Below are 27,808 nucleotides of genomic sequence, written 5' to 3' on the forward strand. Positions count from 1 at the left end.
GAACAGACATAATCACCTTCATTGATCTTTCAGATTAACAGAATGCTATGATTCGTTTATAATCACAGCAGTACTCACTCTGTACAAGATGTATATGAGAAGAGCCAGAAGCAGTAAACCAGCCAGAATAGCCAAGATGATGATCCACAGTGGAACTGCGTTCTCGATATCCGGCTTGTTCCAAACCACTGGAGTCACCACCTGAGGATGACAAGACAAGCTGATCTTCATCCAAACTAAAACAATATAAAAATATGTACTACACATACAGATTTGTGTGAAATGAACAAGTTATAATAAATTGAATTACTTAATAAACACATTAAATACCTTTTTGTTTCCACTGGGAAAAAGTTTAGGCTGGATTGCATATGGCATCTTCTTCACACGGTATTCTGCCAGGCACTCCAGCACATATTGCTTATAAGCTCTCTGAAGAAGAAAATATTACAAATTACATTCAAAATGCATACAATATACTAGTTATACACTAGGTGGCGACATTGACCATGTGCATCTCCTTACGAAAACCCCTTTAGCATTCCTACCCTATGAGAAGCTGTGATAACCAAATATTAAATTTTCAGTACATACCACATAGATGGGAAATAATCTGTGTACTTTAGACATTACAAACACTGGTAGAAGCTGCAGTATGAACACCAGTGTGGAGCAAAGAAAGCAACTGTTGTCTCATTTGTTTAGGCAAATATGCGTAACTGGCAATACTGTTAACTGATTTAGAATTGTTGCTGAGTACAAATTGATCACAACCAAACATGTCTGCCTGACAACTGTAACTATTTGCCTTTCCTAGCAGCACATTTGAGGTCGAGTCTCAGTGTTGTTTTAATAACACTTCAATAAAAATGGCTTCTCACTTCCTGCCAGAGCCTGACATGAGAAAATACACAGCCACTGGTTGGAGAAGATCAATTTATCATGCGTTGTATTTTGTCTTATGTTTGGAAGATGTGTAAAATGTACAGTATGTGTGTGGGGAGTTTGTATGGCAAGGTTCTTCACCCACAAACCTCAGTGAAGGTCTCAGCCCAGACACGGGATCGCATTTTAAGGATAGCTGTAGTCCCCTTCTGCAGAAGACCCACATTGCATTCAACTTTCCAGCAGTCCACAGTGGAGCAGTTCTGTGCAAACAGAGAGAATGCCATCATTATGATGCGGTTTGCGATGTTAAATACATTTTAAGCCATTTTGTGCGAGAATAGCATCTAAAAAAAATGTTATTCCCACTAAACTTAAATAATATGACAGAGCCTAAATTCAAGTGGAAGTCATTAAAACAAATCTAAAAACTAGTAGAACAGATAAAGAAAAGCCGGTGGAACAAATATAACAAAGAACCCAATGTTATAATCCCTATTGCACGCCTGCTTCGAATTAGATTGAAGGAATGTCATGAGACTGTAAAAATGCAGCATGCACCACTCGCCACATTATTGCCCAACCACTAAAACCAGCCCATTTTTCTCAAGACTGTAGAGTACACAATCTTAATTAGATCCCCATAGTGCAGCTTGATACATTTAACATTTTAAAACATGCACACACTCTGTTTTAAAGCTGGTACTGTAGCCAGACCACCCCTAGACTGAGAGGTTTCAGCGGGTTTCCTGCGGGAACACATTAGTTTACTTATTACACAGAGAAGGGCAAAAGTAGGAGAAGAGGATACCCGCCTAGTTCCTTTAGGCTCAGTCTTAGACAGACTTAATAATTATTCAGACAGACAGACAGAGAGCATATCAGTCCACTTCCGTTCAGTAGTCATGCCCAAGGGCAGCAGGGCCTCAAAGGTTTGTGAAAATGACATGCACATGGTCGAATGCCAAAGATGCCTCAGACCCAGTTCCCACATATATCCTCATTGGCAGGATTATGTGGTCAAGAGCTGGATCGTGGAGGCATGGATCCTTAATAAAACGACAGTCGAGCTTGAAAACACAGCTACTGTACGTAAGCGTCTGTAAAGTTTTACAATTACACTTGAATGGTGCTATAATAAATTAGGTGGTTTTGAATCAGAGTGTTGATCAGATAAAACTACTGTTAACTGCAGCCATATTTCAAGTAAGATAATGAGAGCATTTGGCAAGGTAAAACATAACAGAACCATTAAATACATGGAAGCCCTTTTTCATATATGACATGCTTGATGTTAGATTTATAATTAGTTAAACTTGAAGCTGACAGTTACCGTTGCTGGTTAATAAATATGACAGTCATTCATCATTACTAAGGACAGAATTAAGACTAATACGCACACAAGTCTACAGTCAGTATGTTAATAGATTGTTAATAAAGAGGACTTTGGTCCAGACCCTGATAAAGATAAACATCTGCCAGGTATCCCAACTTGGTAAACCCATGAGGTTTTAAAGGCCTTAAACATACGTGTAAAGCACTCGCCCATTATTAGCCTACAAATTTTTTCCATCCTTCCATTTTCTTAGCAGCTTGTCCAAATCAGGGTAGCGAGGCGGCTGGAGCCTATCCCAGCTGTCATGAGACAAGAGGCGGGGTACACCCTGGACAGGCTTGCAGTCCTTCGAAAGGCTAACACAGAGAAACAGGCAATCATTCATGCTCACATTCACATCTACGGACAATTTAGAGTCACCAATTAACCTGACATGCAGGTCTTTGGACTGTGGGAGAAGGCTGGAGTACCCAGAGAGAGCCCACACAAGCACAAAGAGGACATGCAGTCTCTACACAGAAAAGCCCCAGTCGTCTGGTATCTTTGAACCAAGCAGTCCTGCTTTTAGCAAGCAAAAAAGTCTGTAAAGTGGTTTCAAATGTATTACATGTGCTAGAACAATAAGATCTACCACTATTATCTTCAAAGAGCGCCCCATTCAGTGCCACTGAATGTTGCATGTCCCACAACACAATGAAAGTGAGGCCATTTTAAACAAATCAAAGTAATTTGGAAGTCTTTTGAGTTTTGGTGCAGTTAATGTCAGCCCTTCAAAAACTAAACAGCTCATCTATAATTCTCACCATCTCACCTTCTCTGACCACAAAACAGTAATGCACTCTGATCAAGACTCACGCTGAATGGAGATGTCTATTCTCTCAGGCATAAGGAAAAAGTGCAGACACAAGAGGAACAGGAGAAAGGGCTGCTTCATACTAGAGTGTCATTGGACATGCTTGATAAACGACCACAGTTAGGAGAGACGGGCACAGAGACAAAGACTTCTTTGGTAGAGGCAGGTATCCACAGACAGAGGGAGATAGAGCAGCTACCTACAGCTGGGTGGATCAATAGGACCAGTGTGTGGGGGCTCAGCAGGCTTATAACACCCAGAGCCAAAAATTAGAGACAAGTCTGTGAACTAAGCAGTGCATCACAGTCAAAAAGCCTCCCATGCCTTTTTCCCCACCACTACTAAAGGCTCTTTAATGTTAATCACCACAATGGGACAAGCCTGTGGCCTCTGACCCCTCCCTTTTAACGACATCATAGCCTAATTTCCTGTCCCCAGAGCCTCATGTAGGAGCAGGGCCAGTGTCACCAAAACAGGGTCGCATTTATACACAGAAAAGCATCAAATCTATTTATTTATTTATTTTTGACAACTTTATTTATGATTTTCCAATAGGAAAAGCATCAAATCTATAGTTTCAAATATAAGTTTTTGTGTGGTGCAAAAATGGATTTACTTTCATGATCATATTTACTCCAAACTACAAACTAAAGCTTGCCATTCCTTTGCTTTAAAGACACTATCACAATCAGTCACCGATTGCTAGACTCCCCCCTTTTGTCCGACAGGGTTCATTCATGCATAAAACATGTTGCTCTTACAGAATGTGACAATTTCCCTCTAAGTGCCTTACCAGGTTAGTCAAATGAGCAAGCTGATTCTTGTGGACGTCCCTCCTCTCGAGGCGATGCTCATGGCCCTTTAGCGCCAGAATAGGTGACTCCGTGGATGAGCGCTGGAGCTAAAGGAAAACAGAAACACACCAGCCACCCATTAGAACAACACAGATACTGACCTCACTAGGCAGAAAAGTGCACCACCCTTTCTGTCAATATAAGACCTAATGTTAGCATGACCCTGAGGCTTTTTGTCATTAATCAGAAGCATGTGAGCTCTACTCCTTATGGATTCCCATGGAAATACACCATACTTAGCAATTCACTAGGGGGGGAAAAAACATTAGATCACAGCTAAGACAGATGACCACTCACAGCTCTGCTCAACATCTGTCAAACGTCACATGTAAACACAAACAACCACACTGAAATGTTTTGCCCACAAAATCCCCAAGCTACAACTTAGTATAAGGGGGTGTTGTAGATGAATGAGTGTGTTGCTGGGTGAGGTGGTTCATCAAGCTGTGCTGAGCATAGGGAAGAGTTTGAACTTCAAAGCAGTGGTGGGGAAAGTGTCCTGGGTGGAGTCGAGATTCAGGGTGGAGAAGGTGGGTGTGGGCCAAACGTTGGGAATCACACTGGGAAATGATGGGAGATCTTCACTCTCTGACTTTGCCTCATTTGACCCTGAGAGGTGTTCATCTGAATGTCACTCACTTTGAGGTTTCGGTGGTTCATGTTTTTGTCAGCTGTGCAGTTAATGGGGCCTTCAGTGGAGAACTCCAGAGGGTAAAGGAGAGTTTGACCTTGGACACGGAAAGGGCAGCGCAGCTCAAGTAGGGTGTGGCTGATCCTACTAGGGCCATTGTTCACAAGCTGGAAAAAGGAGAGAAAAAGAAAAGTTTTACTATGTCAAACATTAAAAAAAACTATAAGAGTCCCCTTAAGTTTTTCATTTCTTTCTCCAAGCAGTTTCTTTCCCATGCTGAAATATTAATATCTGGTGTACTTTTTTTAATCTACAAATCCATGGATCTGCACTGGCGTAAATCCCACCGTGTGATCTGGTTTTCCTCCTCTGCTGCTCTAAAGAGACTTCTTTCTTTTTGAACTATAATATCTGCTTTCCAACCCAATCTGCTCAACCCCACTGAGCTTGCACAGCTAACATTGATTACCTCATAGATGTGTTCCACGGCAGGCCCAACGTCTACCTCCACGTTGTAATTTTTGGTCAGTTTCCAGTTGGCCGGCGGAAAGAAGACCTTATCTGGTCGAGACACACTTAAAATGGGAAGGAGGGGTATGAGAGTATGTGTAGGGATTTAATGAATTCACAAAAGTACGAATGGGGGAATTCTAACACTCAGCTCACCCCTGTAGAATGACATCAGCCTTAACAATCACCTCCAGCTTGCAGGCTACAACCTCGCTATGGGAATTATTCTCATTTTTACTGTGGAAACAGAGAATGGAAAAAAAAAAAGATCTGATTAGCTGATGTCATTTAAGAGTTGTGCAAATCAGTACTATTAAATCAGAAGTAGTTGATATTGTGTACACTTTTTCTGTGTTGGTGATCACATGAAATTGTACCTGCGGATTTGTGCCTCGAACTGAATCGTTTTGTGTGTGTCCTTCAGCCGCGGCACTTTGAAGCGTAGGCCTGCCCAGAGCTAAGGAAAGGAAGTTCAGACATATTAACATCCTCTGAATTTTTTCTCATTACAAGTAACAGAGAAAAGGAAAGAAATAGACCCTATCTAAAATTACTGACTGACTGCTCGAGCATGTAGCAGCACAAAAATGTGACTTCTTGTTCCTGTGTTGCACATTATTAAGGGGTCATTTCAGATCCATTTACAATAAAGAAGTCTTTTTGTCACTTTGAGTTAACATGTAGCCAACTGTCTTGCACTGCAAACCTATTAAAAACATGCTGACTTGTGACTCAATCAATAAAAAAGGGAACCTATAGAACAAATGTGGCCTGTACTTCCTGCCACACCATTTCTTGACACACGTTGACTTTTCCTGTGCTGTCCACACCCAAAGTTAAGATTGCATCACTTCCTTTTTTAGTTTCTATGAACTATTACATTAAACTTCAGATGCTATTTATATGTCCTAAGTAAACAAAACAAGCAAACAAACAACCTTGTTTGTGCCACAACACTTAAACTTGTTAAGCACTGAGCTAAAAGAGAAAGACAGCCAAAAGACAGCATTGCTCCTACATTGGTGCCCGACTTCATTGGGTTCCCCAAATCACAGCTGAGGTATCGGGTCTGGTTCTCTGTCTCATAGCTGCAAGTCAGCTGGGTCAAGGTCTGGAAAAGAGGACAGACTGGTCAAACCACATCGAAAGAAAATCATCAAGAAAAAGATTAAAGTCACAATAGTCCCAAAATCATAGTGTCAGTTTGATTGTTTCTATTCACCTCATTATTGCGGGCAATGCCAATGTAGTCAGCTTCAGGGGGCAGCACCACATACAGGTCTGCTTCATACGCCCCTCCTTCACCCTCATTCCTGGCATTGAATGTCAAGGTCAGCGAGTTGTCATCACCAAGGTAGACTTCCTTCCTGTCACTGAGGACCCAAGAAAAAAAAAGAAAAAAACAATACAAAACAGAAAACCCCCAAATGATTAGTTGGGTCACTAGATAAATACTTCCATAAATAAACATGGATTAAGTTGTTTTCGAAGTAAACAAGAGCATTCTTTGTTCCCATTTGCTGGCAGTGGAGCAGGCAATAAATCGCAAATTGCTCTAATAAAAATAATATAACTGCATGCACTGTGCTTATAAGATCTATTTTATTTAGGCTGCAAAAATGCAACAATTAGATTAATCTCAAAATAGCCCACTTTACATAATTTTTTTCCCATGTGATATTAAAGACATATAAAAGGCGCAGCATTATAAAACATCTCCCATTTATTGTTTTTTCTCACTCCCTACACCTTCCTCCAAAGCTAGGGACAAAGAAATTCCACAAGAAGGGCCACAAGGGCACTTTTAATTAAAGTCCGTTCTCGTAAAAGCAAGAGACAGCAAAAGGGAGACGAGTTCTGAAGCCAATCCTCTGCTGGCCAAAGATTCAGCTGGGGCCTGATTTTAGCTGACATGGCACTTTTTAAAGCAAACAAAGCCTCAAAATTAGAAAACACCACAAAACCCCAAGACTTCCCTGAGGGACCCTTGGTCTAACAGGTTATGTGATTTGGCAGCGGAATAGAAAAAAAAAAAACATCGTACAAATGTTGGATACTTTTTTCTCTGAAATTCCACTAAATCATGACCATCTCATCAACTCCTCCAACAACTATTAGGCTGCCATAATTTACTGCAGAGCAGACGAAAATCAACAAAGTATTATTTTAATTGCGCTAATCACACTTTCTACGTCTGGGTTTCTATCGGATGGGGCGCAGCGCAATCCCAGCAGGTTGTTCCATATGTAACAGATAAGTTATACATTGGGAAAAATGGGGTCAGATGGTAGATAAATATAGGAATGTGAAATCAAAATGACAGAGCAGAGAAGGGAGTATCAGGGAGGCAGTTATTTTTGAGAAAACTGCTAACAGATTTCTCGAATCAAAGTGTAGCGGGGATGGTGAAGAAGACAGGGTTGGGCCTCGTGCAAACAGATTCCTTTCATCTTTTCTGTCTTTCCCCCTTTAGTGTTTGTCACAGCACCTGTGGAGCTGAGCTATTTCCTGCTTTGTTTTGTTTTTAACCAATGGTGCCCCTACTGTACTGCAAAATTGTAGCTATTAACGCTCACACTGTGGTTAAACTAAACAGAAGAAGAGAACAAGAATAACAGCTGTTTTTATGCTTTAGGGTCTCTTTTTGCATAGCGGAGGTGAAAATTTCAGTGTCTGTAATCCTGTTCAGGGTTCACTGTGTAATATCCATTGAATTTTAATCTAGTTTCTAAAACCCATATGCGCTGGGATTTTTAGAAACAGCTAAGGAAAAAGACTCACCCGCTGACAGCCAGCTTCAAGTCAGGAACACAGATGTTGTCCTCTCCACAGTCCAACAGAATCTGTGCCTAGAAGATACAAATTGAAGATGATAAAAGTTTGAATGTAGGGGTGCAGGCCAACATCACACAGTAGGTTGTGACACTTATTCTACACGTGAAGAGAATTAGGCACACAAGATAAATCACAAGATCTGTTTAAGGAAGAGAACAAGATGAGTGTAGCAAGATGCAACACGCAGTATGACTAATATATTCCACCACCTGTCTCTGGACCACCACCCAAGATGCACACACACCTGGACTGCAACCCCTCTTATTTACAAGACATCATCACTACACATCAGACAGCTAAAAACACAGAGACAATAACTGCCTCAGTGAGGTCATGACAGGAACAGACAGCCTGATGAGCCAGCTGTCCAGGCACGCACGTGCTTTCTGTTTGCAATGCAAAACGGGGGGAGATTATAAACAGGGTGCAGATCAGAGCCTGTACAAAAGAAGATACTCCTATGGAGCTGAGCACAAAGCAGCCAGCTCCCAACTCTAACCAGTGTCCCACATCACAGCGATTTGTGGTAAACCGCGCCTTCACCACACACTACACCACTGTGGAGCATGATCAAATGTACAGGGAGAAACCTACAGCCTAAAGGAACTTGCTGAGACATAAGATATCTCTGTTGACCTGACAGCTGGAGGGAGGGTTCAGAGATTACAGTGGAGGGAAAGACAAGAAAGAAGCAGAAACACTGCCGGATAAGTGGATGACCACTGAACGTGTGGCAGGGAAAGCCCTGTGGATTGCTAAATTGCATCTCGCCGCGACTATGACAGTGTGATGATGTTCATGACGATAAAGACAATAAATAGAAATAGAGGAGAAGATTAGAGAGAGCCAAGAAACCCCCCTTGTCATTACACCCTCTAGGAGCTCTAATTATGCACACCATGGTAACCACCATGCTAACTTGGCCGCATGTGCACCCCAGCTCATATGTCTGTTTGGGGCAGGAAAACAACATTCGTATGACCATCACTGTACTTAAACAACATCAACACTGACATCAGCATCTGACATAATGAGGCCAAGTATCATTTAGTAAAAACAAAACACAACCTTGGCAATATGACTGGAGCACATTCATCAAAATCATATTCAATTGGTCAGATGATTTTGTTTTAAGAACAAGGAGGGCATTGATTCACAATTTCAGCCGGTTCCAAGTTCTACAAAGGTGGCTGCAACTTGAATCTTTACTGGCATGCATACAAATGCATGCTATGTGCAAGACGAGCGATGCAATAGCAATTAATAGATCCATCATAATGCCACAAATCTTCACAGATACATGTGGAAAATGTTAGGATGAGAGAGTGAGACTACGCTCGGCGCATCAGCTGCCTTTCATTCACACTCCAGCTTTGAGAGAGTACGAACTTGGCAGAGTCTATGAACTGTTATATCGCCTGCCACACATTCTCAAAGCATGTGTGGAAATCAAGAGGGCATCATGTATCTATTCTAGGCCAAGGCTGTGGTATAATAGTCACCATACTCTGTTTGTATACCGTTATATTCACACAGAGTAAAGCAAAATTAATTAAATCTGTCTGACACCACTCCCACTCTGCTTTTACACATTCAAAGAACGGATTCAGGTTTATGGCTGATACTTTCTCGCAGGCTTGTCTCAAGGTCTTGGTTCAGCAGTAGACCACATCTGTTGGAGGCCCTAAAGCTTTGATATTTAGGAAAGAAAAACAGCAGTGACAAGGTCCAAAGGGAAAAAAGATAGAAACACACAAGGGTAGAGAATGAAAAAGAAAGAGATGGAGATCAAACTAGACTGATTGCTATTCCCCTAATGCTCCAATCTGGTGGCTGTTGCTGAATTAAACATATGGTGCATGCTGTGCCACAGCTGAAAAGATGCCTTCATGTAGAAATGCTGAGACACTTTAACCAGAGGGGCTAACATTCTGACCGTGCCCCTCCCTGAAATATTGACCATCCTTATGTGCCTGCAGCTCTGAAAACACTCACCTCAGTAGCTAAGCAGGCCAAGAGCTACTCCTGCTGGGACAAGGAAACACGCCACTGTACATGTGTCTCACATTTTCATTCTGAAAACAACTTTCCAGACACCCTGGATCTCTTTCCAGCCGAGTAATTTTGAATTTAAAGAACAAAGAAAAGATTCACGCTTTCATCATGAACAGAAGAGTCAGTAAGGAGTTGGCCAAGGATTACTGAATGATGGCGGAAAGTGCTATCGAGAGATCAGAGAGAATGAGTCGAAGGAATCTCAGTCGCACATGCAGATTATTAGTGAACTTACTATATAATAATTTAAACAGCTCTGTAGATACCCGGGTTAATTAACTTAGCTGATAGAAGTGTAGTTCGCATCAAAGTACCTTTTGCTCAATTACGTGTGTGGTCTGATAGTTGAGGATGGGCCGCAGGCCGTGGGAGTCAGCTGCAGCTTTTGGGTCCAAGCTGAAGTTCAAGGCCACATAAATAGAGGAGAGTTTATCTCTGAACTCCTTCTCATCCTACAGTGAGAAAAACACATTTTGTGTCATACCACTGTGCAATTTGGCTGTTCAAAAGTGACACAGAAACACAACTATAAAATGACTACAGCTATTAGTTACACTTCACTTACATGCAGTTTTTCAATAATTATTCTAACCATCCCACAGGCTTCAATGTCATTTTTTGTTAGAGAAAGAGAGGACGTACTCTTAGGTAGATCCTTTTATGCTGGCACTCTCCGTGGCTCGACCTCACAGTCATCGAGAGCAAAGGCTGCTGGGAATCCAAGAACAGAGCCCTCTTCACTGCACCTTTCTGCTTGTGCTTATGACTATCAAGCTGCACCTCCACCTGGAAATCTGGAACGCATAACACACACAAATGACCATTCATGGTGTGATGAATGTTCTAGAGTCACAAAGTGACAGGTTCGAAAAAGACCTCCATAAATACTCTGAAATACACACAACACAGTCAATGGCACATAGAGCAATTGTGTACTAAGGGGGACTAATAAGAGATGATAACTAAGAGGTAACAAGGAAAAAGATTGAGGACAGAAGAGGTTTGATCACTCAAGGTGGATCACAAAGGACATTTGGCATGCTGCACTCCCTTTTTGTCATAACAAAGTCTGAAAATCTGCATTAGCTGCCAAAACACTTTAACCTACAGACTGTTATGGATTTAAAACATTACCACTGGTGGCTATTTGACAGTTTCCTTGCTTGTAATAAAATGCAGATGTGGAAAATTGGCTCACCTAAGTTCTTTGGAAGGTGCTTCCCATCAGCAGATATGCAGAAACTCAGGTTGACACTGTTTTTGGAAGAAAGGACAAGGACATGATGAGAGAAGCATTTCCATTAATGGCAGAGACTCAGTGTAAACACTGTACACATAAGACACCTCACATGCCCTCCCTTGTTCTCTCGCCTTCTCTCATGGGTGACTTTTTTTGTGTGTGTCAGCTCATTACATGGTTCACATTACAAGGCATGAAGCACACTGAGATTTCAGTGAATATTATGACAAAAACCACACATGTTTGGAGATAGGCTGGCATAAAACCACTTTTGCCGGCCAGGCTGATAAATCAGTGTGTCTCCGCTTTCCACCCGCAGCCCTCCCCAAACACAAAGAAATAGCAGAGTTAAGAAGGGTGAAATTGAGCAACGACTTAGGTTTCAGCGCTGACCAGTGAGTGGCTGTCTATATAAGCCTGTAGCTCTCTCCCATGACATCAGCCACACAACATGCCGCCGCTGTCCAAGTCTGCAACCCCAAAACCCCCAACCCCTTCACTAGTAACCCCTTGAAAGAGTCACAGAAAAAAAATAATGCAAAAGAGAAAAGAAAGACGGATGGGCTTTACCGAAAAAAAGCAAAGTAACAGGAAGAGAGGTGAAAAATGAGAGCAAAAGACAGAGAAAGTGCAAAGCCTCCTTTTGAAGAGTAGCAATAACTTCATATGAATGCTCCTGTGTCTGCCCTTTTCAGCACAACTGTGTGCGCACGCTCACGGGAGTCTACGTGTCCTGATGTTTCCCAGCTGTGTTCCACCACCAAACAATATCTCATTCAAAGCAACTGCAAAAACCTTCCAGCCCCTCCCCTCCCATTATTTCCTCCGCTCTCCTCCCCCCGATCACCAAAATCTCCCCATCTCCAGGCAACGTAGCACAATCAAGACATATGTGTATACAACAGTTTCCTTTATGGATCAGCGTGTAGAGAAGGGGGGGGAAAGCCGACACAGGAGCACAGTGTCAACCGTGTCGAGCAGCAAGCTACCGTGGTCTGCTTCCTCTAGGGTTTTTCTTTCTTTTTTTTGGGAGCTGGATACTTTGCACAGTTAGATCAGGCTGAAAACTGCAAACAATGCCGCTATTCAACTTTTTTCTCTCTCTCCACTCCACAAAATAAAGCGTGTGATATGAAGACACTCTGAAAATAGGTCAGATAAGAGCAGTCCTCAGAATACCATCACTGTGTAAAGGACATTCTTTATCAAAACTTCCTATCATGATAGAAATGTTTATGCATGGGGGAAATGGGGAAGCCCATGTCTCTGCAGTTGGGTCAAATAAATACCAAAAGTGAAGAGCTGCAGGAAACAGGGTGTTCTGTAATTCTGGACCGTCTGAATACTCACCAGGAAACGGGAATGCTAGAGTTTCCACTGGTGAGAATGCAGTTCTTCTCCTCAGGATTAATCATGGTGGGGGAAACTGTCAGAGAGGCACTGGCGTTGACTATCGGGCGGGATCTGTAGGTAACAACAAGAATGCTGATTGAAGACACAGCCATCAGATATTACAGTTTCCACTTTAAGTGCTTTAAAGATTAGCTTCAGATTTTGGAAACTGTATTTCTCGGTCTTTCCTTTTGTTTTGTTTTTACACTATATCTGTAGAGTGACCAAACATTTATCTTGGCACACCAGACGGACGAACACAGCCATGCTTTTTTTCCCCAGACTTAATTTTGGAATTTGACTTTTCAATCAAGCAAAAACATACATAAAAATAAAACATACCTATATAGGATAGCCTTATTAATACCAAAAGCTCCAACAATGAGATCTGAGGAAATAAAGAAAGAGAAATTAAACACATAGTAAAAATATAAAAAGTTAATGATGCTCATTACAAATTTCATCCTCGCTTACCTGGGTATCCGTTCATGTCCAGGTCCTTAGCACCTCTGAGGGCAAATCCAAAGCTAGCAGGAATAGTCCCTGCAGCCCACTGTCCCCTAATCACCTGAGATGGCTTTTGTCTGAGTCCTTCTGAGTATCCGTTATAAATATAGACCAGTCCCTGCTGATCCTCTCCTCCAAATGGACAGCTGATAGCCACATCTTGCAGGGGAAAAAAATTAACTTATATTACCATTTAAATTTAGAGAAAGAAACTAAAATCACAGAGCACTTTATTTACAGTTTCAGCTGTTTTTCACTACAAAATTAATGCACATGCTTTACTTAAATAGCCTGTGTAGATTGCCTTGCTCTACAAAGTGTTGCTAATGTTTTGAAATTGCACAAAGAAGCCACTTAAGATGCAAAACTTTTTTTCTTTGACATAAGGACACTGGGGCATTTAGCAGTCAACCTATGTGATGATGCTCTGTGTGATCGAAATAATCTCCAGTTATGCAGGAATCAAATTTCCACTCCATTTCTGTGATTAAAGCTAAAAGTGAATCCTAGCCCATCAGCTGTCCTGTTCATCCTCCTATCCCAAGATCACTTGATATACTCATCATTGTATATACTGTATCATTTATTTACTATATGCCTTTTATTGTGACATAAGCAGCAAGACTTAGAGTTCATAAACAGTCACTGTGTTTTGTCATTTAAGCTAAACACTTAGTTACCATCCATAGTCTTTAGGTTTAGCATTATTAGTATTCTAGTTTGGTTCATTCATAAAGTGAAATGTATTGTAGGCTATAAATATTGTTGAAGTCACCAAAGCTATTCAGCTTCATTCTTCAGAGACCATAAGTGGTTCAAACAGGCACATTTCTACACAGCGCCATCATAGCGTAATCTTTGATATTATAACAAAGCACACAAGCATTCTCTGAAAGTGTAATGAGAATAAAGTAGCATCATAATAGATTGTTACTAAATTTCCTTCTTTTAAATTGTTGCCTTATATATCATTTCCCCACATTACCAATTTTTGTCCTACCATATTATAATTCCATATTCTTACCATTGAAACCATCCAAGTTCAGATCTCCCAATGGTGCAATGGTGCTGCCAAATCTCCCAAACACCTGAGTGCCTGTTAGAGGTAGGCGGGGCTCTAGATTCAAGGGGCTACGCTGGAGATAAACGTAGACTTGGCCCATCTCTTCCGGGCGTCCATGAGAGCTTCGGACCATGAGCATGGGAGCTCCCACCAGCAGGTCAACCATCCTGCAGACAAAACGGGAAGATCACAATAAAGAATTTAAAGTCAGATACACTGAAAAATAAAAGAAAGAAAGACAGACAGCTACTACTCACCCATCACTGTTAATATCAGTTGTGGCCACTGCATACCCAAAATATGAGCCCATCTATTAAAAAAGAAAAAAGAAAAGGTGTTTCCATGACTTTAACCATCACATCAACAGAAGGCATGATTACAGTTTAAGCAGTCCAAAATCCAAAACCCTCACACTGTTAAACTAAACTTCAGGCGTGTTTTCTCTGTTACTAGAACAAAAAAGAAATCATAAAGTCTCAAGAAAACACAAAGGCTTGATGGGTTTTACAGGTTGGGTCCAGTGAAGGCCTGTCGGTTCCATTCCTCTTTCAGTTTCTGTCATGATTTTCAGTCTACAAAGCACTGCAAAAGCAGTCTCAATTGCCGGAGTGTATGCAAATTCGCTTGTGATTATGTTTGTTCAGCTGAGTCAATCACCAGTGTTGAAATAATTTGATTGCTTTTCTATTCCCAGAACCATTTGCACAAATTGCAACTGCACTTTCCCCCCAAGAACTGAGCTTTGCAGTATTGTGTTTGCTAGATTTTTGTCTCTATTGTGGTTTGCAGTAGAGGAAATTATTTATGCTTACTATGAATCAACAAATTAAGAGCTCTCATGGGGAGCTGAGCAATAAAAACACAGAGGAAGTGGAGCATTACAGAACTTTCTGTAGTTGGCTAAGGTGGGAGGTTTTTGGACTCACCTGCTCTCCAGTGTACTCAGTCATGTTTGTCAGATCTGTACCGTTCAGAATAGACACCTGCAACACAGCAAGCACATATGGTGAACTTTCTTTTTATAGGGTCTAATATAAGCACGATCCATGGAAAGGAATTCACTGCAAAAATAATCCCCACTGAGACAATATCGCTAAAGTTGTTTTCTTTCTTGTATCATTCCCAAGTATAAATCCCAGGCTTCCCATTCTAGAAGCGCTTAAATAAAAGCCAAAATGAGAGTGATGATTAAGCGATCTTACCGAACCATAAAGCATGTGTCCTTTTGGAACCCCAGCAACAAAATCTGTGAGACAAAGCAAAGATTTAAAGAAGGAAAAATACGGTTAAAGCCCAGTCAGAGGATAACAGAATTTACTGAAGACATTTCCAGCTCAATAATTATGTAAAATATTTTAAGTGATTTCTGTTTATCTTACTTCAACTATAACATTCATGTTGCTCTGTAAATGTCTTTAAATGTTTCACTATCTGTCAACCTCACCTAATGCTGGCTGTGTCTGCTACCTGATTTGTTGACTTACCTTCTACCCCATCACCACTAAATTCCCCAGCTGCAACAGAGTAGCCTGTAGGAAACACAAAAATTAGCTTTCATGGCAGGCACATGGCAATATGTGATTTAGCAAAATTTACAAAGTTTTAATTAGCTTACCTTGATAGCTGTCATCTTTCAAAGAATGGGCCTGTTTGGTCTGGATCTGGCCCCTCACCGCCTGAATAAAATAGCCTGGATAGTACGCTCTGATAATGTCCTCCTTAGCTGCAGAAATCACTTGACCTAAAATAAGATAAGATAATGATAAGAAAGAAACTTGGAAGGACATACTGAGATTTCTGTGTGTGTGTGTGTGTGTGTGTGTGTGTGTGTGTGTGTGTGTGTGTGTGTGTGTGTGTGTGTGTGTGTGTGTGTGTGTGTGTTTTGTTTTTGACTTTTGATTGATGCAGGTCCTACATACCTTGCCAGAAATAACTGCCTGGTCCTCCCAGCACCACTTTGCCATCCTAAAAACAGAACACCTGTGAATTACCTCAATGGGAAAAAGATACTATCCAATGAACCCGTGTTGGTTCACTGACAGAAAATGTACTTTTACCATTGTAAAGTCGGCACTGAATCCTCCCTGGCAGTAACCTTGTCCTGATTGAGCACTGATTTCTAAAGGACAAAAGGAGTGGTGTGTCATGAAGGACTTACTGTCAGAATAAGTCAAGCCATCAACAAATGATATTCAGAAACCGTCCAGGAAACAACCATTGGTGTTATCCTGATATATTAAAGCACCCATGCCAATAAGATTTGAAGAGAGGTGATGATTACCTGTACGACAAGGCGCATACTCCACAAAGCTGGTGAAGTTTTCAACAGAGAGGTAGCAGCTTCCTGTAGCATCAGAATGGGGGATATCCTGCTTAGTTCTCCATGAGTAAAGTGGGGCACAAGCCTGCAGTTCACAGGAGTGGGATTGACAAGTAAGAAAAGTGGAGGATTAACAGTGTGTTGATGAACAGGGTGAGCCATTAGGTGGGAGATGTTTTTCCAGTTGTGAAAACCCCCCTGTTGAACTCAGAATGGGTCTCAAGCTGAGGTCAGTGGAGTGTCTCGTGTGGGGGTAACCATGTAACTCAACCCAGGTCACAAGCCGTACAATTAGACCAAACAACAGGCAGCTAAACTTTGATGTCACATGGTGTATGTGTGTGGCTGTGAGTACAGTGAGTTGAGACTAGGGGTGAAAATTGGACCTGAATGACAACAACTTAATCTAGCAACTTCTCCTAACTTCTAACTAACACAGGATATGTGCAATCACCCAGCCATGAGAGTGAGTCATCACTCAAGTAAAAAGTTTCTCACAGTCGTATATCAGGCCATCAGGCTAGTCTGAAATTCCTGATCTTAACAGCAGAAAGCAACAGCTGAGGTTTTCATCCCTTAAGGAAGATTCTATCATTTTAAATGCATCTCTTTGAAGGCTACCTTACCAGAATTGTGTCACCATGAGACCGGACAGTGGCGCCAAACCATTGGTGGGATTTGAAATCAGCTTGGTAATTTGTGTCATTGATCAAGACATTGCGATCCCCTGGGGAAATAAAGGAAGAGAGAGAGAAAAGACTTTGAGTTATAGCAGCATGATAACACATGCATTCCTTCAGCTGGACCTCAAGCATCATAATTCTCCCTGCCCCTCCCTTCCAGATTCTTGGAAACATCTGTAAAAACTGGCAGACAACATGCATTATGTTACACTTTCTTCATACAGAGATGATTAGACTTGAAAAGAATGTTATTTCCTACTAGGCCACCGTTCTACAGATAGTAGTTGTGTTAGCTTTTTTCCAGGTTTGGACTGGACTGGTGTGGCTTAACCCTGCTGACCCTTTGCCCTGTTTGACCACCTGGACAGTATCACTGATCTCCCACTTTAGTGCTCTGACAGCAGCAGGTGATGCGACAGATGGTCTGGGGAGTCAGGTTTAAACACAACTTTATTGGAAAACAGATGCTACATCTGTGCTGCAATAAAGAATGAAATCCCAACTAATTGATTATGCAAGGAAGACACATATCGCTCATATGAGTGTAGGAGCTGACATCTGTAAGAGGAAGTGCAAATGTGCGTATAAGATCGGCCATTCCACGAGTCCTTCACTCATAATCCCCATTCACTCAGACTTCAGCAACCGCAGGTGTCTTTCTAAAGAACAGAGCTAGTGCCTGTCAAACAGAACTGGGAGATACTGGGAAAGATCAAGACCCATGTGGATGTGAGGAAGGAATTGTGTATTATATTCACTCTGTCCGTGCCTGTCTTCCTCTAGTCTTTCTTTCCAGCCAACTAGGCAGCCTGGAGCTGAGGATGAAGGCCTGCGCCATGTCTTTGTGGAAACAGCAAGGGGGCTGGGGTCCAAGGAAAACACACACACTCCGGCCTTGCTTCCTCACAGCAACTTCTCACTCATCTCTATTTAGGCACCCACTTCACTCTCCCCTTCTCTGTTGTCAGTTTCAACATTATCTCTATTTTCCTATTCATTTTTCTTTCACTATCTCACCACAAGGCTTCTTGACTGCACAGCCCCTTCTCCAGCTGTTTCCAGGGAGTGATGCCTCCCATCACCCAAGCAGTAAGCAGAGAGAATATAGTTTTTTAATAACCCAAATGTATTTCTGCTTAATCTCCATCTCTGGGGCTTTCCTGCTAACAGTATTCATCATGGGCGAGCAGCAGGCTGCTATGATTCAAGTGTTCAAAAGAGTGATAAGAAGTGCTTTTGCTGCATGGGCAAAAACCCAACCAGTACTTCAAACAGCTCCTTGTTGCTTTAACTAATCTGCCTTAGCTGCATGGTATGTTTTTTTAACATTTTCTTAACAGAAGGGTTTGTTTGGTCAAGGCAAATGCTAATCGGCCAGGTGAAGTTTAAGACTGACCAACATCTGCGTTGGTTTGCGTTAACTTCCCAAGATAACCAAGAGTAGCATTCAAAAAGGTGGTCTTGTAATTCATAATGTCTAACTATGCTCAGGTTATCTTGCAGGGTGACAGAAAGGAAGCACCTCATAGTAAGGACCCAAACTAGGTTAGCAAAGTCTTTATGTGGTAGCCATGGCTCTGTGTCACTATAATGAGTGATGAAAAGCTCTTTTTGTTGTCTGTGAGGCGACGGAAAGCAGCCAGCTGTAATCATGTGGAATTCCTTTAAGATGAAAATAGAGGAGATTCACAGGGGAGATAAAGGGAAACCCAGAGAAGGACCCACAACAAGATGTGATCCGACCAAAGTCCCCCTGGGAGGCTGGATAGCACGGTGTGCTGATGTGATGTGGTGCCAGTCTCTCCAGGGAGCAGAGGGGCAGTGAAGGTCTGGAGTGCATCCATAGACTCACTGTCTACTTTGAACTGTGGGCGAGTGGAGAGCCATTAGTGCGGTCAGACCCTCTCGTTTTAAGTGTGTATGTGTTTTGGTGTGTGTCAGTGAGGTAGAAGACAAATGGCCAAATTCACTCATCACATCAGCTGCCCCTGTGGGAGTACTGACAGCAGGAGACGAGAGGGGGACAGAAGAGAGCTGGTCTCTGGTTTCTTGGCCTTTCCTCTTTTCTCTCGTTCCCTGCCTCCCATCCTGTATGCGTCCTCTCAAATAGACAGGCTCTTATCTCAGTGGCAGAGGAAGTGGATGGGAGGGAGTCTCTGGCCACTTTGACCCAATTAGTTAGGCTAATTAAGAGGTTCTGTGGCCTCTGGGTCAGAGCTCAAAAACACCAAGAAACAGGTGACCTCTGACACCACTTTGTGTCAAGAATATACAAGACACTCTAGAGCCATTTTTCTTTATTATTCATACTGAATAAATTGGGGGGAAAGAAAAAAAAAAATCACTAAATATCTTTTTTATTGCACGAGTCTTTACTATCATGATTGGCAAATAAAATACAGGCAAAGCTGCAGTAAATGAATTGCAGCAGTAAATGTCATTCATGTAACAGCTGCTTGTCATAGCCATATTTGCATGCAGATGTTCATGGACTAAGCGTTCCTCCACAGCACAGCAGTTTTACTCTGATCCAGATGTGAGAACTGGCACTGGCACTCTAATCTGCTCTTTCAAAGCACTTTCAAAATATGAAGGACTCTGACAGCCCATGAGACTAACCTTGACCGTGAGGGCTCATTGAATGTGCATGATATCACTCCGTGTGGCCTTTAGCCAGCATCCATGGCTGCACGACACATTTTATGTTGCAAGAAAAGCAGTGCTAAAATAGTGGAGCAAAGGGTACCAAGCAGTGGCGTCCAATAAAGAAAAAAAAGGGCTTGTGAAACATGCAGTGGAATATTTCTCCACTTTGTCGATTAGGGAGAATAAATTTAAGTTGGCCAACAATTCTAAGTTTGATTTCCCAGGAAAGAAGCCAAAAGTGATGTAGTCCTCCTACATGTATGATTCATACTGTTTGTGTGTTTGTATAGGAGTATGCCTTTGCTACATCGTTTATAATTTGATCTGCTCTTTCTTCACTTCGCCTTGGATCCATTGTGCAAAACAGGGCTTGTGGGCACTCTGTCAACATACTGAAACATGAATCCACTCTTTAGACAACCTCACACGCTTCCTCATGTTCTTCTAAACCACTTCACTTGATTTTGACTCAGCTGGAGTCTCTTTGTTAAGACTGGTAGTGTCTACCTCACCTGTCTTACAAACAGGATATTTCTTTGTCCAACCTATTTGTTTATTGGTTGCTTATCTCCGTATACCTCCCGAGGCCAGGCAACACAAACATGATCTGGAGGAAGGAAGTAGTACCGTTCAAGAACTCTTTGACACCTCATTATCTTTTTATCCCTGAAGAGAAGACAAACAGGAAAAAAGGAACACCCAAAGTCCAGGAACTAATGTAGCCAACAACCACTCAATGGAGTAAAACAATGATTCCTTTTCCAGAAAGAAAATGCTCTGATTGCCTCAAAAAATGGGCAGAGAAACAACAATGCTGAATAGTTTAAGAGCAAACAATATATCCCAACAAACAGGTTAAAGGAAAAAGGGAGTATAGTTGCATTGCACAGATAACAGATAACTTTAAAGCAGGTCTATTGTGCGTGTCCTTATGTTCCTTATGTCATTCTGTCCTATCTAAAAAAATGGTAAATTCAGGATTGTGCAAATAACCTTCTATGAAGTAAAAACCTCCACAGCCTCCACTTTGGCTAATTTTTTTCTTTCATTTCTAACTCTGCATGATGTCAGTGAGAAATAGCTCCAGCTTTGAGCCTGAAAACACAGCACATCTTCTGATCAAGCCTCATGGTTGAACAGAAGAAATTTGACATAAAGGGAGGGAGAAGGCAGAAAAAAATTGTTTGTTTCAGAGAGTGGATGAACTGATTTGCAGCATCAAGGCCCCATGGAAAAGGATTTTTTTGAATTGCAAAGCTGGTCTAATCCAACAATAAAAGCTAGAAAAGAGCATAAAACTTCTTTGGCACTAATCATGAAGCCCAGAGTCTAAATATCAGTCATAAGACTTACCTTCAAGGTCAAATTCGATGGTGTGGCAGTCGGTTTGGCTGGAGCTCCATGGACAGTAGAATACAGACCCTCCCTCTGTAACGTTGAACTGCCTTGTGCTAGCCTTGGGGGCTCCAACCAGCACACTTGCACTGCAAAGAAAAGACAGACAGGGTGGGTGACTAACATATAACCAAGCATTTTTAAACCTACATTTTTTAATCAAACCACTAAGGGTTGTAGCTCAAAAGTCATTTCACACATATGCCACACCCTTTTTTAATCAATCAGAGGTGCATGTGAGAGTGCAAATGTGCGACACAGTTTGATACAAAGTTTCTGTTATTTGAAGTTGCACCGATATGAGAACAGCATGGGTACTTTACTTTAGGTTAAGGTGTCGAACCTAAAGTAAAGAGAATATTTCCAACACAGCTAAATGTGTGAGCTACATGCGAGAAAGGAAAACATTCGGACACTGTCCCAACCTAATTTTTTCCAACATTTTTGGGAGTTCATGTGCGAAAACATCTCCAGCCTGACTTCAATTAAAAACTGCATTCCAGACCTCCCACCTGAACAGCTTTAAGCATGATCCAGCACACGTTTTTTTAAACATCCTAACAGGTTGCAGCACTGTTTTACATAATCCCCTACAACCACTGCAAGCTGCAGCAATGTTGACAGACACATTCACTCCCTTTGTTTACAGTAAGACACATACAAGGGGAAACAATTGCATGGTCACACACGCTCCCCTGTGGGCCAGATTCACAAGAAAAACAAAAAAGCAGACAGGCTAAGTAGAGTCACTCTCTTGTTTCTACAGCTGTGATACTAAACATCAGTGTAGAGCTACATTGTACAACTACAGAAAGGAAAGTCACCCGTGAACGGGCGCAACCAGTAGGCACGGAAAGAATAGTGAGGTTATAGGTGAGTTCCAAACAGAAATAAAAGAATAAAAGCAGTCAGGGGGTGCTGTGTAAATTGAGACAATCAAGCCTTAGGCAAGATGGGGGGGGGGGACCTGTCCAGTAGATAATGTGCCTAAGGGTTTAGCCATTACCTCATTCCTGAGCCACTTGACTTGACAAGCATCACAGATGTAGTTGGGATTGATGTGGGTAGAGGAGGCATGGGACCAATGAGACCAGACAGTGTCTAGGGAGCTTAAAAACAGGAAGAATACACCCTTTCCTGCCCTAGATCTACCAATAGTGCATGAAGGTTTAGATTGGGGCTAAACTTAGTATCATGGGCCTAAGGGTAACTACTCAGACAAAGACAGGAGAGTCAGTATGAGTCAAACAGCAGTTAAACGGTGGAATATTCCAAGGCCGGTGTAATCCACTGTAATTAATCCTCCTGGAACATAACTGTAGATGCTAAGATGCAGAAAACCACAGAGAAAAAAAATCTAACAGCGGTGGGGCAGGGTCTACTGATGGTCAACACAAAGCTTTGAAATCCTTTCAGCATCTATGGTTATGAAGGCACATGTGTGGGAGAACAAAGAGAAGGTCACGGTCGCACTGTTACTGTAGTCTGTACCTCAAAAGAATGTGCAATGCTAGTTCCAAATCCAGAGCAGAAACTCCCGTTGGAAGAGGAACAAAGAACCAAACCAATTCAATTTGGAGAGGAAGAACCTGTGTCCCCCCCTTTTATTTTTGATTGCATATGCAGACTCAGGGATATCCCAGTAAAGCAGCAAAGACCTGCATGTTCAGTATTGTAAATCACAGCAAGATTTCCTAGTTATGAATTCTCACAATAAGACAGATGGAGAGCTTGCTTTTGCTATCTTTAAATTCAGACCTGAATTTAGAAGTAGCAGAAGTTTCTCACTTTTAGACCACACACTCCATGTGTGTCTCTTACAAGTCCTCCAAACCTATGTGAGAAAAGTTCATTGAGCACAGTTGCCTTTGTTTCAGCCAAATGCTCTCAGACAACCAGGATGGGCAAATGATTTTTTGGCAAAATCATTTAAGAATTAATCTGCAAGCACATGCATGCAATAAATGACACAGCTGGAGGAACATGTACACAATAACAAGGCCGAGGAAACAAAGCCACAGCATCTTTTGTTGAATCAGATCTGAACAGAGTCCAGCCACAGTTGGTCATGGCAGCTTTTCAAAGAGAGAAAAAAAAAAAAAAAAAATCAGGAAATAACCAAACAAGCACATCATGCTTTAATCAGCAAGCTGGCAGCTGAAGGTAGCTTTTTTTTTTTACTACTTTACACTGATACATGCAGATGTGCAAAAGACGCGCACACACAAAGTTCTGCACAGGAAGAATTAGCATTTAATGGGTCTTTATCTTTGGATGATCTATCAACTTCTTGTTGGTATTTCCCCACCCTTATCTTGTAGCTGCACGCTCAAAAGAGAGAGCTTTTGCATAATTAGCATTTAATGAGGCTCAAACGTCAGTCTGCTGAGTGCGACTCATCAAATTCCTTGGTAAAAGCAGGGACATGGAAAGATACGTAATAAAGGCAGGACCAAGGATTTCTCAGCTGTTCACCTGAAGAATAGAGATACTCCTGAGATGGGCTGCATTAATGCTGCAATGGCTAAAGTGGAGACTAGGCAAATAATTCCTGTAGTGCAGCGAAAACAGCAACAGTATCCATCTGAAAGGCAATAAGAAGGTCAAATGTGATCATCTCAAACTGATCAGTCAGCTCATTTGGTCATGCTGCTATGAACAAATGGCAAGCCAATTTCACAACACACAGAGAGATTTGAGCAATGTTTTAATGGGAAAGTCAGGGCAGATGAAAAGCATTAGCGGCTTCTTCATGTCCCACCAACTGCCTTACAGCAGCCACTAATGATGCACACCACCCAGCTGACAATTAAGCATTAATTAAACTAGTTTAAACGATTTAGGCTGCAAGTAAGGAATGTGTAAACAACAGCTTCACTGTAACCAAGTACTGGGTTTGTCTCATTAGAAGGTCAGAAATCAGGGGACATTCGACAAAAAAACATTTCACCACGCCATAATTGCCAGACTGCAACCACTATTTTATGTGGGGTTGAGAAATTAAGGGTGATACAGAGTGCTGGAACTTGCTGATGTGACACAACTGTGCGTAGCCGTAACTAATACGCTTTATGATGAGGTTACAGAGGGAGGTTGTCAGCAATCAAATTCCTCTGTTACCCCCCCTCCTGTTCAGCACAGCATTTTTTCCCCCCATTCCACATTTAATTGTCTTCCACCCAGCTGCAAGGCTGATGTCACTTGAACACTATTGAAAAAAAAAGATTTAAGCTCGAAAAGGGAAAAATTACAATCACATTTTAAGCCTCCAGTGCCGGCTGCAGTCACCATCTGCAGTCATAAACGCGGCTCAACAAATGCTACGGTTCTTGTGCACGAAGAGGGCCAGAGAAAAGAACCAGTGGCCCTTGAACCTTAGTAACACCTAAGTAAAACACGTGTGCCCCCAGAGTTTGCACTAACCTATCAGCATATGGTTAAACACTGGAGTGGTTCCATATCAGAAAAAGAAACTCACATGCATGATCTGAGCTAAACCAGAGACAGCTCATGACCTTCACTGCTCTCATTCCTTCAGTGAAAAAAAAGAGATTTAAACGTCCCTCTCATGAACAGTTTGAATGAAACCTGGATCAGCGGGACCAGAGGCAAAATTCGAAAGCAAGTTAAAATGTGGAACACGTATAAGAAAAGTTGAATGCTTTCCAACTGTAGCGTGACTGACACTTGAGAAGTGAGATCAGCTGAATGACAGAAACGAGAGGCAGTAGTGTCTGATGATTTATTGCAGATCACATGGACCCATACAAATAGGATAGTACTCTCAAAGTCAAGGCCAGACAGAAGCTGTTTGAATCCTTACAGCTGCCATATGGATGCTCGTCTAGTCACACACACACCACATACACACATGTTGTAAGTGCTGCTGTCCAGGAGCCTGAATATGATGAGAGTAGCAGTGTTTGGTTGGCGCGTGCTGACTACAGTGAGTCTACTACGCTGAGCAGAGGCCACCGTTTTCTTAACAGTCAGATGTTACTGTAAGTTGCAGAACGGGGGAAAGATCTATATGTAGCTCTAAAAGCCTAGAGCAAGTTATGTCCTTTTTTTAAACAATTTACAGACATTTCCAGATCCCAGCACTGACTTGAAAAGAAGTCATTAAGATCTGAAAATGCACCCACCAGTGATGATAAGATAAACAGCCCAGTCTGTCAAGGATCTGATCCCATATCACAGCAAAACCATTTCCTCTGTATCCTCAGAAGGATAATATGGCTGGGCAACAGGTGGCCTGGAAATACAAGCGCTGCTAGCTAAGGTAGCCAAATAATGTTGTTTATTGTCACACAGGCAAAATGTGTGCGCATCCAAGCAGATGTCACAAACAGAAATAACAGCTTAGGCTTCAGTACTTTATGCTATTCAGCAGCTGACTCTCTTCACAGCTCTCAACCAGGAGCTGTTACGCAGATCAGCAATTTGACAACAAGTTCGTTCAGCGATCATTGCCTTTTCTTCCAACTTTTCAACAAGCAGCAATCAATTTGAACTCACTAGAGTGAATGTGGGGAAAGCAGCAGCTGTTTTGTTAAAACCATCGATGTGTCAAGTTGTTTCACAAGTGGCAAGCAAGAAATTTAAAACACCCTGCTACTAAGAAAAACATCCAAAATGACTCAGATTTTCATCTTTGCATTTTCTCATACCAAACTTGCCCATCCCCAACCACGATCACAGTCCCTTCCTCTTTCACAGTCCTATGGCCCTGTAATCTTCCTGCGGGGATTTTACTGCTGCTGGTTCACACCTCTCCACAATGGCCACATCAGGGGGTCTAATGCTCTCACCTCAGAATAGAGAAGCTGTTGTATTAAACATGGGGGATTGCAGCTGTTGGAGCACTTTGCCTCTCCACCCCTCTGACCCCTGCTGCACCCACACATGCAAATACAGAAGCTCACATTCATAGGCAAGAAAGGCTAAATGTTACCTAAATATTCCTAAATAATAAAACTGATTCTAATTTGAATTTCACAAGAGGACAATGACGTCATGTGCTTATTGCCATATAAAGGACGGCCCTTATCAGATTACTATAGAAGTGAGTCATTTCATGATTCAAGGTAAAACAAACCAGGCTTGCTGGCAGTGAGACATTAAATCTGAAGTATGAGTCAGGGCAGCCCTGACCAGTGGCTAGCTCCATTTCAAAACCAAAGTAAAAGTGACATCCTCGGGACATTGGAAATAGAGTAGACATTACAGCGGGGTCCATTGGCCCTTTAAAGCCATCGTCACCATCCACGTTGACATCTTTTTCCACTGCAACACACAGAGACTCATTATAAAAAGTACCTTTTACTAAAAAAAGCAAAACCCAGAAAGAGACTACAGTGTAACCACGCTAACTATTCCCGCCTGACTTTACAAAAACCTGCATGAATATTTCCCACCTACTGGCCAGTAGGTGAAAACAACATTTGACAACAGAAAATTAAAGCTGCTTTTTAAGGCAGGTCTTTAAAAGGCTAATAAATTAAAAAAGAAATGAGTCACAGTGAAAGCTCCTCCAGTGGAAAATGGTAAACAATTTCTGCCATTAGACAAAGAGCCTCTTTGTCTGCACGTAACAACGAGAACCTGGATGAAGAAAAGCTTGGCAACCCAAATATACAAGCTGTGCTGCTGCAGCTCAAACACTTACTGGTTTGATTTAGAACCAGGTCTATAGAACAGGACACCAATGAAAACAATAACAGAAATAACACTGATCATATATGGAGAGCGACCCCTGCATAGGCACAGAAAAAACACTGCTGCATTAGCAGCCAGTCCAGTGTCAATATTAGTTTAACTCTAACACTGTTTGAGAGATTAAACTGTAGGAGAGTTACCAACATGGACTGGCTGACCTTGCCATGTGTTTGTCACGGCCAAACCAGGACAGGCACAGGGCTTGCTAAGTTAATCCATATCACCAAACACATCACTGAAACACATCAACCTGTCTCTTCTGTTCATACACTCCAGGCGAGGTCTGTTATTGTTTACACCTCCTGATCTTTAACCTTGTCTATCTCAGTATGATCCACTCCCTTATCCATGCCAGACACCAGAGAAAGTGAAAGAGCAGTCAGTTAGTGGTTGTGATTAAGTGGTTGAGGAAAGAGTAAGCTCTCCAAAGTCCATGTAGAGGAGGGTACACAAGGGGACTGATGTACACAGAAAACAGCAAGCCTGTGAAATGTCCATCTTCACTCAACATGGAGAAACATGCTCACACAACAGGGAACCATATATCCTCTTGCTCTTCCTGCCCTGTTCTGACAAGAGCTGTCACACATAGTTCTATCCTCAGGCGTCCTTCCATGGTGGGCCATCCACAAATGTCTAAGTTTAACTTTATTATGTCATGCCAAAGGGCATGGCAGACCCACATATATAAACTAGCTGTCAAGGATCATCATCAAAGTGGGTGAAAGCAGCCCACTTTTTTGTTGACTTGACAGCAGCTTTATTGATAGGAGAAAGGCTCAGTCTCTGAATCCACATCTGCAATCTGCATGGATGAAAAGCAGCAATAATTTTACCTAAAGGTTGGAGCCAGGCTCACTGCAGTTCATCCTGACAAGAAGAATC

The 27,808-nt window shown here is 41.9% G+C and overlaps 1 protein-coding gene across 1 annotated transcript in view; it reads right to left on the bottom strand.

Annotated features, from left to right (window-relative positions):
• itga5 (integrin, alpha 5 (fibronectin receptor, alpha polypeptide)) overlaps nt 1-27,808 on the bottom strand; it is a 32,658-nt gene that overhangs the window by 2,456 nt on the left and 2,394 nt on the right. The window contains exons 2-29 of the mRNA XM_031741973.2: nt 21,164-21,294; nt 17,108-17,208; nt 16,443-16,566; nt 16,219-16,280; nt 16,081-16,126; nt 15,777-15,902; nt 15,646-15,690; nt 15,364-15,407; nt 15,088-15,144; nt 14,419-14,471; nt 14,123-14,328; nt 13,066-13,257; nt 12,934-12,979; nt 12,550-12,663; nt 11,158-11,213; nt 10,602-10,753; nt 10,274-10,411; nt 7,851-7,918; nt 6,292-6,442; nt 6,088-6,180; nt 5,447-5,526; nt 5,226-5,306; nt 5,029-5,134; nt 4,568-4,726; nt 3,868-3,975; nt 1,035-1,148; nt 331-432; nt 79-201 (exon numbers count right to left, since the gene is read on the bottom strand). Of these exons, the coding sequence (XP_031597833.1) occupies nt 79-201; nt 331-432; nt 1,035-1,148; nt 3,868-3,975; nt 4,568-4,726; nt 5,029-5,134; nt 5,226-5,306; nt 5,447-5,526; nt 6,088-6,180; nt 6,292-6,442; nt 7,851-7,918; nt 10,274-10,411; nt 10,602-10,753; nt 11,158-11,213; nt 12,550-12,663; nt 12,934-12,979; nt 13,066-13,257; nt 14,123-14,328; nt 14,419-14,471; nt 15,088-15,144; nt 15,364-15,407; nt 15,646-15,690; nt 15,777-15,902; nt 16,081-16,126; nt 16,219-16,280; nt 16,443-16,566; nt 17,108-17,208; nt 21,164-21,294 (2,878 nt within the window). The remainder of the gene's footprint in view (nt 1-78; nt 202-330; nt 433-1,034; nt 1,149-3,867; nt 3,976-4,567; nt 4,727-5,028; nt 5,135-5,225; nt 5,307-5,446; nt 5,527-6,087; nt 6,181-6,291; nt 6,443-7,850; nt 7,919-10,273; nt 10,412-10,601; nt 10,754-11,157; nt 11,214-12,549; nt 12,664-12,933; nt 12,980-13,065; nt 13,258-14,122; nt 14,329-14,418; nt 14,472-15,087; nt 15,145-15,363; nt 15,408-15,645; nt 15,691-15,776; nt 15,903-16,080; nt 16,127-16,218; nt 16,281-16,442; nt 16,567-17,107; nt 17,209-21,163; nt 21,295-27,808) is intronic.

Source organism: Oreochromis aureus, linkage group 20 (genome assembly GCF_013358895.1).
Source record: "Oreochromis aureus strain Israel breed Guangdong linkage group 20, ZZ_aureus, whole genome shotgun sequence".
Classification (NCBI taxonomy): domain Eukaryota; kingdom Metazoa; phylum Chordata; class Actinopteri; order Cichliformes; family Cichlidae; genus Oreochromis; species Oreochromis aureus.